At 50.3% G+C, this 15,035-nt stretch overlaps 1 protein-coding gene across 1 annotated transcript in view; it reads left to right on the plus strand.

Annotated features, from left to right (window-relative positions):
* The window catches only part of zcchc14 (zinc finger, CCHC domain containing 14), a 37,899-nt gene extending 23,131 nt beyond the window's left edge, over nt 1–14,768 (plus strand). Inside the window, exons 5-13 of the mRNA XM_035396675.1 lie at nt 425–510; nt 1,173–1,267; nt 4,227–4,272; nt 6,362–6,635; nt 6,880–6,968; nt 8,939–9,066; nt 10,258–10,401; nt 10,797–12,023; nt 13,328–14,768. Of these exons, the coding sequence (XP_035252566.1) occupies nt 425–510; nt 1,173–1,267; nt 4,227–4,272; nt 6,362–6,635; nt 6,880–6,968; nt 8,939–9,066; nt 10,258–10,401; nt 10,797–12,023; nt 13,328–13,383 (2,145 nt within the window). The 3' untranslated portion in view covers nt 13,384–14,768. The remainder of the gene's footprint in view (nt 1–424; nt 511–1,172; nt 1,268–4,226; nt 4,273–6,361; nt 6,636–6,879; nt 6,969–8,938; nt 9,067–10,257; nt 10,402–10,796; nt 12,024–13,327) is intronic.
* The last annotated feature ends 267 nt before the right edge of the window (nt 14,769–15,035 follow it).

Genomic DNA, 15,035 nt, shown 5'->3' on the forward strand with positions numbered 1-15,035 from the left:
TGTTCATCATTAAGCTCAAATCAACAAAGCTATGTCCTCTGAATCTGTGTGTGTGTGCGCTCGCACGTGATTGTGTGTGAGCATGCCTGTGTTTGTGTGTGTGGATAAGCCTGCCTGGATGCACGTTTCTATGTGTGTGTATGTGTGTGTGCATACACGTGTATGTGTGTGTGCCTGCACACACGTTTCTGTGTGTGTGTGTATGTGTGGGTGTATGTTTGTGTGTGTGTGTATGTGCATGTGTGTGTGCACGCACGTGTATGTGTATGTGTGTGTGTGTGTGTGTGTGTGCACGTGTATATAAGTAGGGTGTGTTATTATGTAATGACGTATTTCCCAGTGCCGTTGCCCAGTGGATGGCTGACTCTGGGAAACCCATTAGCCGTGGCAAGCAGCCCTCTGTACTCACTGTGCTCTTCCGCAGATCTCACAGCTCTTCCCCGACGACAGCCTGGAGAAGTTCCTGCCCCAGTCCACTGGCCTGGACTCCACCCCCGAACCCGACCCCAGGTACTTGAGGGCACTTGAGTGACACTGCTCACCGGGGTGTGAGAGCTGAAGGGGGAGAGATAGAGCTTTCCGGGGTGAAGGTGTGGGCTGGAGCTGTATGGATGGAGGTGGAGTATAGCGGGTGAGGGGTGGGGCTATATGGATGGGGGTGGAGCTTAGCAAGTGAGGGGTGGGGCTGTACAGCTGGGGGTGGAGCTTAGCACGTGAGGGGTGGAGCTGTATGGATGGGGGTGGAGCTTAGCAAGTGAGGGGTGGATCTGTATGGATGGGGTGGAGCATAGCGAGTGAGGGGTGGAGCTGTATGGATGGGGGTGGAGCATAGCGAGTGAGGGGTGGAGCTGTATGGATGGGGGTGGAGCATAGCGAGTGAGGGGTGGAGCTGTATGGATGGGGTGGAGCATAGCGAGTGAGGGGTGGAGCTGTATGGATGGGGGTGGAGCATAGCGAGTGAGGGGTGGAGCTGTATGGATGGGGGTGGAGCATAGCGAGTGAGGGGTGGAGCTGTATGGATGGGGGTGGAGCATAGCGAGTGAGGGGTGGAGCTGTATGGATGGGGGTGGAGCATAGCGAGTGAGGGGCGGAGCATGGCAGGTTGGGGCATCGGTAACCATAGAGCTGCAGTGGTCCCTGTCACCTGACCAACGTCTGTTCTTGTCTGCCAGGTGCCTGACGACACTCCCGCCTCACCTTCTGAAACGTGACCAAATCAGGCAGTTCTTCAGTATCGCCCCGGTAACCCTGCCCCCTCCCAGTGCCAGTAAGACTCCGCCCTCTCTCTTCTGACTCTTTTCTCTGTGTCTGGGAGCCTGGTCTTGTGGGCAGGGGATTTCAGTGGGGATTTATGTGGTCTGTGTGATGTGTTTGTGTGGGGTGTCCTTTTTGAGCCTGTCAGTGAATATTCACTGTAGAATTGGGCAGTGTGTGTGTGTGTGTGTGTACGTGTGTGTGTGTATGTTTAATATTTGTGTTTGAGTGACAGGCACAGCACAGTGAAATATGTACTTGCCCTCAAATTTCCATTAGATGCTCTAACAAGAGCAGAGAGTCTTCAGTAAGGAAATGCATCACCATTAACGGGAAAACAGTTTGTATGTCTCCCACTACACTTAAAGTGTGGTTGCTAGCTAACTTATAGACATTGCCAGTGTGGTGGTACCAGAGACAATTAAATCAGTTTTATATTCAGTTGATTTAATTTAAGGTAAATTAAATTGAATAAAATTCTATCAAGTGGCATCTCATTTGGAAAATTAGAGTGGAGCTGGAGCTAAGCTCTTTAGAACAGGCCACAAGTGAGTGTGTGAGTGGAAGAAGCGAAAAGAAAAAAGTTTATAAATATTCTGCAGCCTGAAAAACCAAGAGGCAAGTTTTATGCTGCTAGTAGAGGGGAATGGGGTGAGTTCGGCCTCTGGGTGAACTTGAGCCACCTCCACGTTTCTAGGCAACCATGTGTGAAATTAGTCATTTGGCAATTCATTTAGTAACAGTTCATCATTTTACTGATTCCATGAGTAGTCATGGCAAGTGCGCTGAATTATGTGTAAGTGCATTTCAGTTTAAAAAACTGTTTTTGCCATTCCAATGGATTTTTTTTGATAGTTTGTGGTGTGATGATACCCGTGTCAGTGCAGAATTAGATAGGCTTTAATATATTACACATGCTGTGTAATGAGCTCAGCCCTTTAGCATGGCTCAATAAATTGGCTAACTTGCTGTGTTTGGAAGTTTGTTGGACTGGACGCTGTGGATAAATTGAATCATGTATAGCCTGGTGCAAGTTGAGACAGTGGCTCAGGTTATCCCCAGTCTTATGATTATTACCTTCAACTGATTTTCCATGGCTTGTATTTTCATCTACTTGGAACAAAATGAGCTGAAATATGATATTTTGCACATTTCAGTGCAGAAATAATCAAGCCATGAGAGAACAAGCAGGTTTCAAATGTGTGTTCAAATCTGCAACGCTTGCAGATTTGAACACATAACCCAGCAGCACAGTGGAGCTGATTAGTCATGTAACCCAGCAGAACAGTGGAGCTGATTAGTCATGTAACCCAGCAGAACAGTGGAGCTGATTAGTCATGTAACCCAGCAGCACAGTGGAGCTGATTAGTCATGTAACCCAGCAGAACAGTGGAGCTGATTAGTCATGTAACCCAGCAGCACAGTGGAGCTGATTAGTCATGTAACCCAGCAGCACAATGGACCTCATTAGTCACATAACCCAACAGAACAGTGGAGCTGATTAGCCACATAATCCAGCAGAACAGTGAAGCTGCTTAGTCTCATGACCCAGCACAACAGTGGAGCTGATTAATCACATGACCCAGCACAACGGTGGAGCTGATTAATCACATGACCCAGCACAACGGTGGAGCTGATTAATCACATGACCCAGCACAACAGTGGAGCTGATTAATCACATGACCCAGCACAACGGTGGAGCTGATTAATCACATGACCCAACAGGACAGTGGAGCTGATTAGTCACATGACCCAGCAGAACAGTGGAGCTGATTAATCACATGACCCAGCACAACAGTGGAGCTGATTAATCACATGACCCAGCACAACAGTGGAGCTGATTAATCACATGACCCAACAGGACAGTGGAGCTGATTAGTCACATGACCCAGCACAACGGTGGAGCTGATTAGTCACATGATGCTAAATGTAGGCTGCTTTTCAGTTCACGTAGTCTTTTTATCATATCAAGATCTTTTAAAATGGTGGCCTTACATCGTAAAAACTGGAAGATAAGTAGCGTAGTTTTAGTCTGAATTGTAGTCCATTCTCTACGTAAGTGAGAAACTCCAGTAGATGCCAGTTTCCAACAGACGCCAGGGCTTACTTGCCTCGTAAGCAATTAAACAGCCAGGCTGTTCATTAAAGCTGTGCAGTTTTTATGCCAATGTAATGTTACATTCCAGTCACTTCCCAGGGACTACAGATGGAAACTAGCCTCCTTAGCTAACTCTGGAACATTTGCAGTCATGTTATTAATGTGCATTGGCCTTGTCAAATAAACTGTTAAGTCAAATTAAATTACTTTGATTGTGATGGTAGAGCAGTGAGTGTAAACATGTTCATCCTCCATCAGACACACTGGTGCACAATAATAATACAGAAAAGTGTCTTATATGGCACTTGTACTGCTGGGTCATGTGATATATCAGCTCCACTGTACTGTGAGGTCATGTGATTTATCAGCTACACTGTACTGTGAGGTCATGTGATTTATCAGCTACACTGTGCAGTGGGTCATGTGATTTATCAGGTCCAGTGTACTGTGGAGTCGTGATTTATCAAATCCACTGTGCTGTGGGGTCATGTGAATTATCAGCTCTACTGTACTGCTGGGTAATGTGATTTATCACCTACACTGTACTGTGAGGTCATGTGATTTATCAGATCCACTGTACTGCTGGGTCATGTGAGTTTTAAGCTGCACTGTACTGTGGGGTCATGTGAGTTTTAAACTCCACTGTACTGTGGGGTCATGTGAGTTTTAAACTCCACTGTACTGTGGGGTCATGTGAGTTTTAAGCTGCACTGTACTGTGGGGTCATGTGATTTATCAGGTCCACTGTACTGCGGGGTCCAGAAGATGAAGTGAAGCAGCTGGTGATGTCTGTTAAGCTTGTTGTGTGTAACCAGCTGATGATCAGCTGAATGTGTTCTACTGATGGAAACCGAAGCCTTTGCTCCCCCTACAGATCTTGCCTGTTCATTGCAGTACAGAGGGGCCAACAGCCTACCGAGGTAACATACACACGCGCACACAGACACACACATACACACAGACACACAGACACACGCACACACACATACACACACACCTGTACCTCTCGTTCATCCCCCACTCTCGCCCCGCTTCGTGAGGAGCTTGGTTAGGTGGAGCACCATCTGTTTGCGAGTGATAAACAAGGCATGTAGCTTCACTGAGACCTCCACCCCCCTCTCCAAAATTCATTACTGCAGCTGAGGAAGTCCACTTCAAAGGGCTCTCAGGGTGGGGATGGTGGTTGGGGGGGGGGCTCTGTTTTACAAGGCAAGAGCACACAATCCGTCAGGTGTCCGGTTTACAAATACATTACCATTGACTAATAGCCTAGAAGCTAACCACTAAGTTCTAACTGTGTGGTGGTAAGATCTAATTGCTAGGATCCAAGCATTAGGAGCTAACCTAATCAGTAGGATTTAACCACTAGGAGGTAACCGCTAGGGTTTTACTGCTGGGAGGTAACCGCTAAGAGCTAGCTGCTAAGATCAAGCCACTGGAGGATAATCTCTGGCAACTACAAGCAAATAACCGTTACCATAACAACTGTAGGGAAGGTGTGGAGTGGTCAGCACTTCTCAAAAGTGCTAAGAAGTCTGAACATTCAGATAGTAAACAATGACCTCTGGACTGTGAGGGTTTGGATCTGTTAGCGTCTAGCACTGACCCAACATTTAGCTCCAGGACTGTGGTCTGGTTTGTCCTGCTGGTGATGGGAGAGCCAGGAGAAGGGAGATGAGTGCAGTGGATAATCACTGCCACGCCCAGCTTTGGGGGGCGAGGGTAGTGCTTGCCCACTCCGGGCACTATTACGGTTTCTCAACGGCGGCTAGGACGCAATAGCACTTTCAGTGCACAGGTGTTTATTATTCACAGTGCAGGGCGATAACGTGCTCAGTGCCAAGTCCCCAACCCGGTCAACGTAAGTGTATTTCCCAGATACTATATACAGTACTTTGGCTTATACAGTTAGCAGTTGGCATTTGCATTGGCAGTCCACTCACCTACAGCACCACTCCAACTGAATACATTTGCTTAAATGCACCACCGATTCCCTCTCTTGAACAACAGAAACTACTCAACGGAGGAGGATACAATATAACTGAACAAAGCGTGATAATAAAAGAGAAGTAAAAATAACATGCACACCCTTCCCCACGTTCCTTTCCCCCGAGGGATTAAATACAGTTTTCCATTACTTACATCGGACGTCATTATTCCCTCCCCCGGGGTGGAACAGTCCCTGTTGGATGCACTGCGCTTGCATCGACACAAAACAGGCAGCTGAAAGGCAGCCTAAGCCCCAGTATCGGGTCCTTTTCGTGAACCCGTAAACGCGAGTAAATGTGGTATGTGGTACGTTAGTTCAGTAACTTGGTGTGGAGATGTTTAAAATAAAACCAGAATACGGAATTGGAGTGTTTATAAATGTTTGCAATGCTATGATTGTGTTTACTGGGGAAACCAATGAAAATTAATGCCAGCTATGGTGTAATTTTTCTATGTTGTCTCTAAGCTAGCATGTGCACCCTCTAGCTCAGTGGTCTCCAACCCTGGTCCTGGAGAGGTACAGGGTCTGCTGGTTTTAATAGTGACTGCCCTTCATGAATCAATTAGAGCAGTTGATTACACAGTTAACTCAACTCGCCTGGTGTCTTGGGTCTCAATTGGGTGCTGATTTTAAGGTGAAAACAAAAACCAGCCGACCCTGTAGCTTTCCAGGACCAGGGTTGAGACCACTGCTCTAGCTGAACAATGCTAACAACTCTATCAGAGACCTTACTATTGTGGAATGAACTACAGTACGGCGCAGGGTTTTTACAATGTTATTGGGCGGTGACGGATGACTCACAATCACCATTCCACCATTCCATTACATTACATTACATTAAATTACAGCCAATTAGCAGACGCTCTTATCCAGAGCAATGCACAGAAGTGGAGAATATCAGTGTTACATCTCAGGACTATCAAAACGCCATATCCTCCCTCGAGTTTACAGAGCGGGCGGGAAGGTGTCAGCCATTTTGAGAGCCCGCGGTTCTTACTGTCCTCGCCCCCGACCCCCAGGCCCATCTGCGGAGTGGCCAGCATCCAGCCGGTCATCAGCGGCCACTGCTCTCTCCAGCCCTACCCTGCCACGCCCCTCCTGCCCCCGGGGTCCGCCCCCGTCCTGCCCCTCGGCGTCGGGTCCGTGGGCGAGGGCGCCCTTTCCCAAACGCCGGGCCGGAGCCCCGCCCCGCAGCCCCAGGCTGGCCCTGAGCAGAACGGGATTCTGGATTGGCTGCGCAAGCTCCGCCTCCACAAGTACTACCCGGTGTTCAAGCAGCTGACCATGGAAAAGGTGGGCCTTCATGTGGGAGGAGCCTAAGATAGGGGAGGGGCATTAAGGTGTCAGTTGGGGAAGAGAAACCCATTCAGAAAATGACTTTACCTAATATAATGTGAGGGGCTAGTGTGGGGAACTGGGGGGATGCAAGTGAGCACTGAATTAGGGATAGTTCAGTTGGATATTTTCCCTTCACCTTCCTTTCCTCTCTCTCTCTCTCGCTTTCTCGTCTCATGGCCTGCCCGTTTCCTTCCCACAGTTCCTTGCACTCACGGAGGAAGATCTGAATAAGTATGACCTCACCCAGGGGGCCAAGAAGAAGCTGAAGACCCAGCTGGAGCTGCAGAAGTGAGTCCTGCCCATGTATCCCACGATGCACTGCTGCTGTGGGAACCATTGCTTTGTTATCCCCAGAGAGCAGGGGTCAGAGACAGGAGCTAAGTCTCTAACAATGTGTGTGCGTGTGTGTACGTGTGTGTGTGTGTGTGTGTGTGTGTGTGTGTGTGTGTGCGTACGGGTGTGTGTGTGTGTGTATATGTGTGTGTGTGTGTGTGATAGATACAGAGTTGTCTCTGCTGGTTCCCCTGGTGCTGGCTAATAGGCAGGGGTTAGTTGTGAGAGCGTGGCGGTGAGTCAGAGGCTAGTTGGAGCAGGTTGAGTGGAGTCGATTTGCATGAGATTTCTTGCTCTGTAACGCTAGACCAACATTAGCCTAGTGCCTGCAATGCTAGCGGGGTCCGGCTTGTGTGTAATGCTGTTATACTGCATTCCTGCCCGGGCAGAATCAGACATTCTGTCTCTGGCCTCACCCCTCCTATCCTGTTCTACAGCCAATCCTGTGTCTGTATTACACTGCTTTCCTCTACGACAGCCAATCTGTGTCTGTATTACATTGCTCTTCTCTACAACAGCCAATTCTGTGCCTGTATTACATTGATTTCCTCTATGACAGTCAATGCTGCGACTGTATACCACTGTTCTCTATGACAGACAATCACGTGTCTGTATTTCACTGCTCTCCTCTATGACAGCCAATCCTGCTTCTGTATTACACTGTTTTCTACAACAGCCAATCACGTGTCTGTATTTCACTGCTCTCCTCTACGACAGCCAATCCTGCGCCTGTATTTCACTGTTCTCTATGACAGCCAATCATGTGTCTGTATTTTACTGTTCTCTACAACAGCCAATCTTGCATCTGTATTTCACTGCTCTCCTTTATGACAGCCAATCCTGCATCTGTATTTCACTGTTCTCTATGACAGCCAATCCTGCATCTGTATTTCACTGTTCTCTATGACAGCCAATCCTGCGCCAGTATTTCACTGTTCTCTATGACAGCCAATCCCGCATCTGTATTTCACGCATGGGGGAAGGCGTTTGTGTAGAAATGAGAGGAAGAGCAGTAAAGAGAGAGAGAGAGGGGTGTGTTCTGCGTAGAGGCGCACGGGTCAGGGTGCTGTTAAACATTAATGTAAGGCATGGGATAACGGAGGGCTTAGTTAACCTGCCCTGAATGGGGATCCAGATTAGATGTACCTGGAGGGGGAGATATCGTCAGAATCCCCAGACGTCACTAATGGACCGCGCCTGTATCTGGAGACCTCTGTCTGCATCTTGGGCCGGCAGATTTACAGTTTTACTGCGGTTCCCTCTGTCTTTGGGTCAGCCCGAGCACTGCATCCTGCAGGGTTAACATGTGCCCTGTTGCGCCCTCTAGCTGTCACAGTGGGTAGTGAAAGGCAGCACATTCTTTTGTTGAAATCAGATAAATTATATATTATGGTGTGCCATATTCACACTTGCTTATTTCATGCGTGAAATGTTTTTTGTGCTTTATGAATACTCTCCATTACTATATTTACAGTTGTTTTATTGATGAAAAGTCTTTAAGACAACAGGCACGTTACATATGTGGCTCAATAGTGATGTGCATAGTCATCAGCACTGTCTTTAGGACTATTTCTTACTTATTACTTATACTTACTACTTTGTCATTTCCTCTCACAGGTAAGAAAGGGGATAATGTCACGTTATGTGTGATGAGTGGGATTGATGATGTCAGTATCTGTGATGAGTGGGATCGGTGATGATGTCATTACCTGCGTGAGTGGGATTGGTGATGACGTCATTGTCTGTGATGAGTGGGATTGGTGTTGATGTCATTACCTGTGATTAGTGGGATTGATGTTGATGTCATTACCTGTGATGAGTGGGATTGGTGGAGGTGTTATTTTAGGTGCTGAACAGGGTTTGTGATGATGCTATTCTCGGTGCTGGATTAGGTTGCTGATGATGTCATTGTCTTCCTTGTCCAGTCGGGAGAAGTCTGGAGAAAAGAAGTACGTGGTGTCACAGTTCCCAGGGTCCTGCGGTGGGGTTGCCCGGGTTACGCCTTCCAGTCACATCAGCCCCGTGACGCCAGTCCACACCACCAGCAGCACAGGTAATCTTCAGCACAGGTAACACAGGTGACTGACACAGCTTAGACATGTAATCTACATCATGGGTGTACCACACACCAGCAGAGTAGGTCATCCTCAACGTGGGTAGTAACTGCACACGTGGAATACTAGACCAGCACAGGTAGTTCTGAAGCTTATGTGAGAACACAGCCCAGGTTGTTGTTATCAATCATCAGCCAACAGCTGTAGTACAAATACTCATGTTCTGTGTGTGTCTGTGTGTGTCTGTATGTGGGTTTGTGTGTCTGTGTATGTGTGTGTCTGTGGGTGCATTGTGTTTGTGTATTTATGTTCTGTGTGTATGGATGTTTATGTTCTTTGTTTATGTTCTGTGTTTGTCTGTGTGTGGGTCTGTATGTGTGTTTGTATGTGTGTCTGTGTGTGTGTGTCTGTGTGTGTGTCTGTGTGTGTCTGTGTATGTGTTTGTATGTGTGTGTCTGTGTGTGTGTCTGTATGTGTGTCTGTGTGTGTGTGTCTGTGTGTGTCTGTGTATGTGTTTGTGCATGTGTGTGTGTGTGTGTCTGTGCGTGTCTGTGTATGTGTTTGTGCGTGTGTGTGTGTGTGTGTCTGTGTGTGTGTTTGTGCATGTGTGTGTGTGTGTGTGTCTGTGCGTGTCTGTGTATGTGTTTGTGTGTGTGTGATGGTGCGTGTCTGTGTGTGTGTCTGTGCGTGTCTGTGTGTGTGTTTGTATGTGTGTCTGTGTGTGTGTGTCTGTGTATGTGTTTGTGCGTGTGTGTGTCTGTGTATGTGTTTGTGCGTGTGTGTGTGTGTGTGTGTGTCTGTGTATGTGTTTGTGCGTGTGTGTGTGTGTGTGTGTTTGTATGTGTGTCTGTGCGTGTCTGTGTATGTGTGTGTGTGTGTGTGTGTCTGTGTGTGTGTTTGTGCGTGTCTGTGTGTGTGTGTGTGTGTGGGTGTGTATGTGTTTGTATGTGTGTCTGTGTGTGTGTCTGTGCGTGTGTGTGTGTGTGTGTGTCTGTGTGTGTGTGTGTGTGTGTGTTTGTATGTGTGTCTGTGCGTGTCTGTGTATGTGTGTGTGTGTGTGTGTGTCTGTGTGTGTGTTTGTGCGTGTCTGTGTGTGTGTGTGTGTGTGGGTGTGTATGTGTTTGTATGTGTGTCTGTGTGTGTGTGTGTGTATGTGTTTGTGTATGTGTCTGTGCGTGTGTGTGTGTCAGAGCTGCGTGTAGAGGTGGAGACCGGCCCTCTCTCGTTCCCGCGGGACAGCAGCTCTTCCTCGGGGTACTGCAGCTCTCCCTCCAGCCCCATGGCCCCCCTGTCCCGGGACGACGCTTTCGAGAGAGCCAAAGACCTCCACAGAAGTAAGGACCTGCCAGTCGCTATGCCAACTTTCCGTGCCCCCCGTGGCTCCTCTGTGTGGTTGTAGACCCGCCATCTAAGACTGGATTCTTTCATTTGATTGGTTCCTGTTTCTGCTCTGTAGCTGGGAGGTGACTGGTTGCTCTTTCTGCTTGAAAGGACTGCGGTTATGTTTGAGGAACACATTTCTTCTAAGAGCTGTAGATTGAGAATGACTGTTTCCCAGCTGACCAATAGCATGTTAGTATCCAGAATCAGGGGGCGGGGCTGATGGGTCTAGGCCTGTCATGAGAGGAGACTCTGTGTGTCAGGTGCTGAGCGCAGTTCCTGTTAAAGCCACAGGGGGCGCCGAAGGGGTTTCGGGCACACGGTTTCAGTTCTGCCTCCCTCCCACTAGGGCCGGAGTCCAGTTCAGATGTGGGGGAGAAGGACCGCTCCTGCGTTCTGCTGAACCACACCGTGCCGACCGGACCCAGCCGCCCCACCGCCCAGGTTCTGCCGGTGCAGAACGACCCCTCCCCCTCGCCCTCCCCCTACCACCTGCCCCTGCTCTCCCCCACCCGCATCCTGAGCTCCCCCCGTAAGCCCCGCCCCCCGCCCCCTCCCCCGCTCACGCCCCTCCTGTCCTCCCTCTGCGTGGACGAGCGGGCCAAGCCGCCGGGACCAGGCGGGGCCGTGAGGCTGGAGGGGCGCTTCCTCGGCCTCAGCGTGGAGGTGGCCCCGCCCGGCCTGCAGGACGGCTCTGGCCCCGCCCACCAGGGGCCCCTGGCCGCGCTGCTGTCCCCGCCGGGGTCCATGGTGGAGACCAGCGTGGCCCTCACCACCACCTCCAACACCCTGCACCACGTCACGCACCCCCCTCTGCAGCTGCAGCTGTCCCCCTCCCTGCCCCCCGACCCCGCCCACCGCGCCCAGCACTACGCCCACTCCCGGCCGGGCGGCTTCCTCCCGTCGGTCAGCGGCGTCCCCATGGCGACGGTCAGCAGCGTCCCCATGGCGACGGTCTGCAGCATCTCCGCGGCGACGGCCAGCAGCAGCGTCCCCATGGCGACGGTGCCCGGCAACACCTACTGCGTGAGCAGCGGCGCCGTGGCGGCGGCCGGCGCGGCCCCTCCCAGCTCCAGCCCCGGCCCTGGCCCTGGCCCCGCCCCCGGGGCGGACGGCGCGCAGGCGAACGCGGCGTCCGTCTGCGTCTGCAGCTCCTGCGGCTGCAGCGGAAACTGCGGCTCCTACAGCGCGCTGCCCGCCAGCTACGCCGGCTACTTCCAGCACCCCTTCTCCGGCCCACCCGTCTTCACGCTCGGGCCCCTCCTGCACCTCAGCCCCCTCCTGGCCGGCCCCCACCACCCCCAGCAGCACAGCGTTTCGGCCGCGCCCTTCTCCTACCCCCTGGTGGCCCCGCCCCTCTACAGCGGCAGCCTGCCCCACGAGACGCAGCCCGGCTTCGTCTTGCCGCCCATGCAGGGCTTCCTCGGGGGCGGGGCCGGCGTGTACCAGCCCCAGGGCATGCTGGGAAACGGCAGCTCGGGGCACAAGAAGGCGGGGATCATGTCTTGCTACAACTGTGGAGTGAGCGGCCATCGGGCGCAGGACTGCAAGCAGCCGCCCATGGACTCACAACAAGGTACTGCGAAAGGGATTATGGGTAACAGACATGTAACAGCAGTAATAGAGGGATTGTGGGTAGCAGGCCTATAGCAGCAGGCATGTAACAGCAATAATAGAGGGATTATGGGTAGCAGGTGTGTAACAGCAGTAATAGAGGGATTATGGGTAGCAGGTGTGTAACAGCAGTAATAGAGGGATTATGGGTAGCAGGTGTGTAACAGCAGTAATAGAGGGATTATGGGTAGCAGGTGTGTAACAGCAGTAATAGAGGGATTATGGGTAGCAGGTGTGCAACAGCAGTAATAGAGGGATTATGGGTAGCAGGTGTGTAACAGCAGTAATAGAGGGATTATGGGTAGCAGGTGTGTAACAGCAGTAATAGAGGGATTATGGGTAGCAGGTGTGTAACAGCAGTAATTGAGGGATTATGGGTAGCAGGTGTGTAACAGCAGTAATTGAGGGATTATGGGTAGCAGGTGTGTAACAGCAGTAATTGAGGGATTATGGGTAGCAGGTGTGTAACAGCAGTAATAGAGGGATTATGGGTAGCAGGTGTGTAACAGCAGTAATAGAGGGATTATGGGTAGCAGGTGTGTAACAGCAGTAATAGAGGGATTATGGGTAGCAGGTGTGTAACAGCAGTAATAGAGGGATTATGGGTAGCAGGTGTGTAACAGCAGTAATAGAGGGATTATGGGTAGCAGGTGTGTAACAGCAGTAATAGAGGGATTATGGGTAGCAGGTGTGTAACAGCAGTAATTGAGGGATTATGGGTAGCAGGTGTGTAACAGCAGTAATAGAGGGATTATGGGTAGCAGGTGTGTAACAGCAGTAATAGAGGGATTATGGGTAGCAGGTGTGTAACAGCAGTAATAGAGGGATTATGGGTAGCAGGTGTGTAACAGCAGTAATAGAGGGATTATGGGTAGCAGGTGTGTAACAGCAGTAATAGAGGGATTATGGGTAGCAGGTGTGTAACAGCAGTAATAGAGGGATTATGGGTAGCAGGTGTGCAACAGCAGTAATGGAGGGATTATGGGTAGCAGGTGTGCAACAGCAGTAATAGAGGGATTATGGGTAGCAGGTGTGCAACAGCAGTAATAGAGGGATTATGATATTAGGCATGTAACAGCAATAACAGAGGGGGTATTGGTAGCAAGCCTGTAACAACAACTACTGATTCATGAAAGTTAGCCAGTTGTCCTACAAATGCATTATGTCAGTGTTGACCTCCAGTGTTGATTGGCCATATTGACCAGTAAAAGTGATTTATTTTCAGTATGACCGAATATAACGGTGATTTTGGATGTTGTGTTTCAGGAACATTTCGGCTGAAGTACGCACCCCCGTCAGATGGTCAGGATTCAGGGGACTAGGCGGTATTCTGTTGCCCTCCCGCCCCAACCCCCACGCCACAGTTTGTGTCTCATCCCCCTGAGCTGCTGTGAGTGTGGGGGGAGGGAGGGGGGTCACCCTGTTCACATGGGTGTTGGATCAAATCTGAGAAACTCAAAAAAGTGGTCAGAACTCACGCATAGGCGCGCCGAGAGAGGGGTACACCTACAGAGGTGTATGTGAATGTGTGTGTATCAGTTACGGCATTTTTTAATTACGTGTGTGTGTGTGTGTGAGTTTGCGTGTGTAGTGAGGCTTCCCTCTCCTCGCCCAGTGCGATGACCTTTGACCCCGCTCAGGAAATCTCTCGATGTCAATATCAGAGCAATCGAACAAACAAGATGGCCGATCAGAGCAATCGAGCAAACAAGATGGCCGCCGGGAGCGTGCGCTCCTGCGAAGCAGCCCAGCCGGTGCCCCGCCCTGGTGACGGAAAGCGCACTGGCGCTCGGCGGCGAGAACGCAGCGCGCGCACTCCTTCCCCACAGACAACGGCAGTCCGCGCCTGCGGGCATTGTCCAGCTACATCCCAAAGACTCCCCCCCCCCCCCCCCGCCGGTTCGGGACAGCGGTGCTTTCCGGACTCCCCCTTCGAGTCACACTACAGCCGTCTTTCACGCGGCGCTTTTTCTACGACGATGAACTTCACCTTCCCGCGGGCGCGCTGCGGCGATCCCGCCCCCTTTTCCCACACGCAGGGGAAGGCCGCCGCAAAACATTAAGAGACGAGCGCGAGCCTAAAATGGCCGTTCCCTGAAGTGAGCGAGGCTTACGCAGGTGCGCGGTGTGTGAGGAGGGACGGGACGAACGAGGAAACCAGCACCGCCTGATACAAAATGGCGCCCGCAACAGTAGGCGCTCATAATGCTGCCAGATGGAATTTTTGTGCAAATATCTTCTCATCTGTTTCATAGTTGTTTTTTTTTTGTTTTTGTTTTTTATAACTAAGAGACATTTTAATCTTGTTAAAAATGTGAAACAATCTGGGACCTCTTTTTCATGAGGGAAAAGATGCCAGAGTTTCATAATGCTATGATTGTATACTGTATGATGTCTTTTGTTGGCCATTTTGTATTGTGTAGTGTCCTTATTTTACGTCTGCGGCCATCTTGTCTTTACTCTCTGAAGTCTATGACTTGTGTAATAATCTCACAGGGAGTCATATCTCACAAAGTGAGGATGAGGAGTAGAAAAGGGTGAGGAGAAAGAGCAGGAGGAAAGGTACTCCTGGTCTGGTGTTGGGGCAGGGGTTCAAAGGAAAAGCTCCTACCCCCTTCCCTACCCCCAAAACTATTGTAGATAAATAAAGGAGTTGACCAGAAAAAAAAAAAAAAAACTGGTACTGATGGTGGTGAGCCTCTGGTCCTCCTGATTCTGTTCCAAATAGGGTGATTTTGTTATGTGATGCAAGTCTGTCTTCCTCCAACGGGCCACAGAGCAGTGCAGTGCATTGTGGTCCTTGTGGTTTTAAGTTCTCTTGGATCTGTGTCTTTATGCACTGACCTACATTAAGGTCTCTGGGTTAATGCACACCTGCATAGACGCTAACGCTAATGCAACAGGGCAATGGCCACATTATAGGAAGTCAGAAGTCACATGACTGGAAGTCACATTTGCCTAGGTCTGGAAGGGC

Source organism: Anguilla anguilla, chromosome 16 (genome assembly GCF_013347855.1).
Source record: "Anguilla anguilla isolate fAngAng1 chromosome 16, fAngAng1.pri, whole genome shotgun sequence".
Taxonomy (NCBI): Eukaryota; Metazoa; Chordata; class Actinopteri; order Anguilliformes; family Anguillidae; genus Anguilla; species Anguilla anguilla.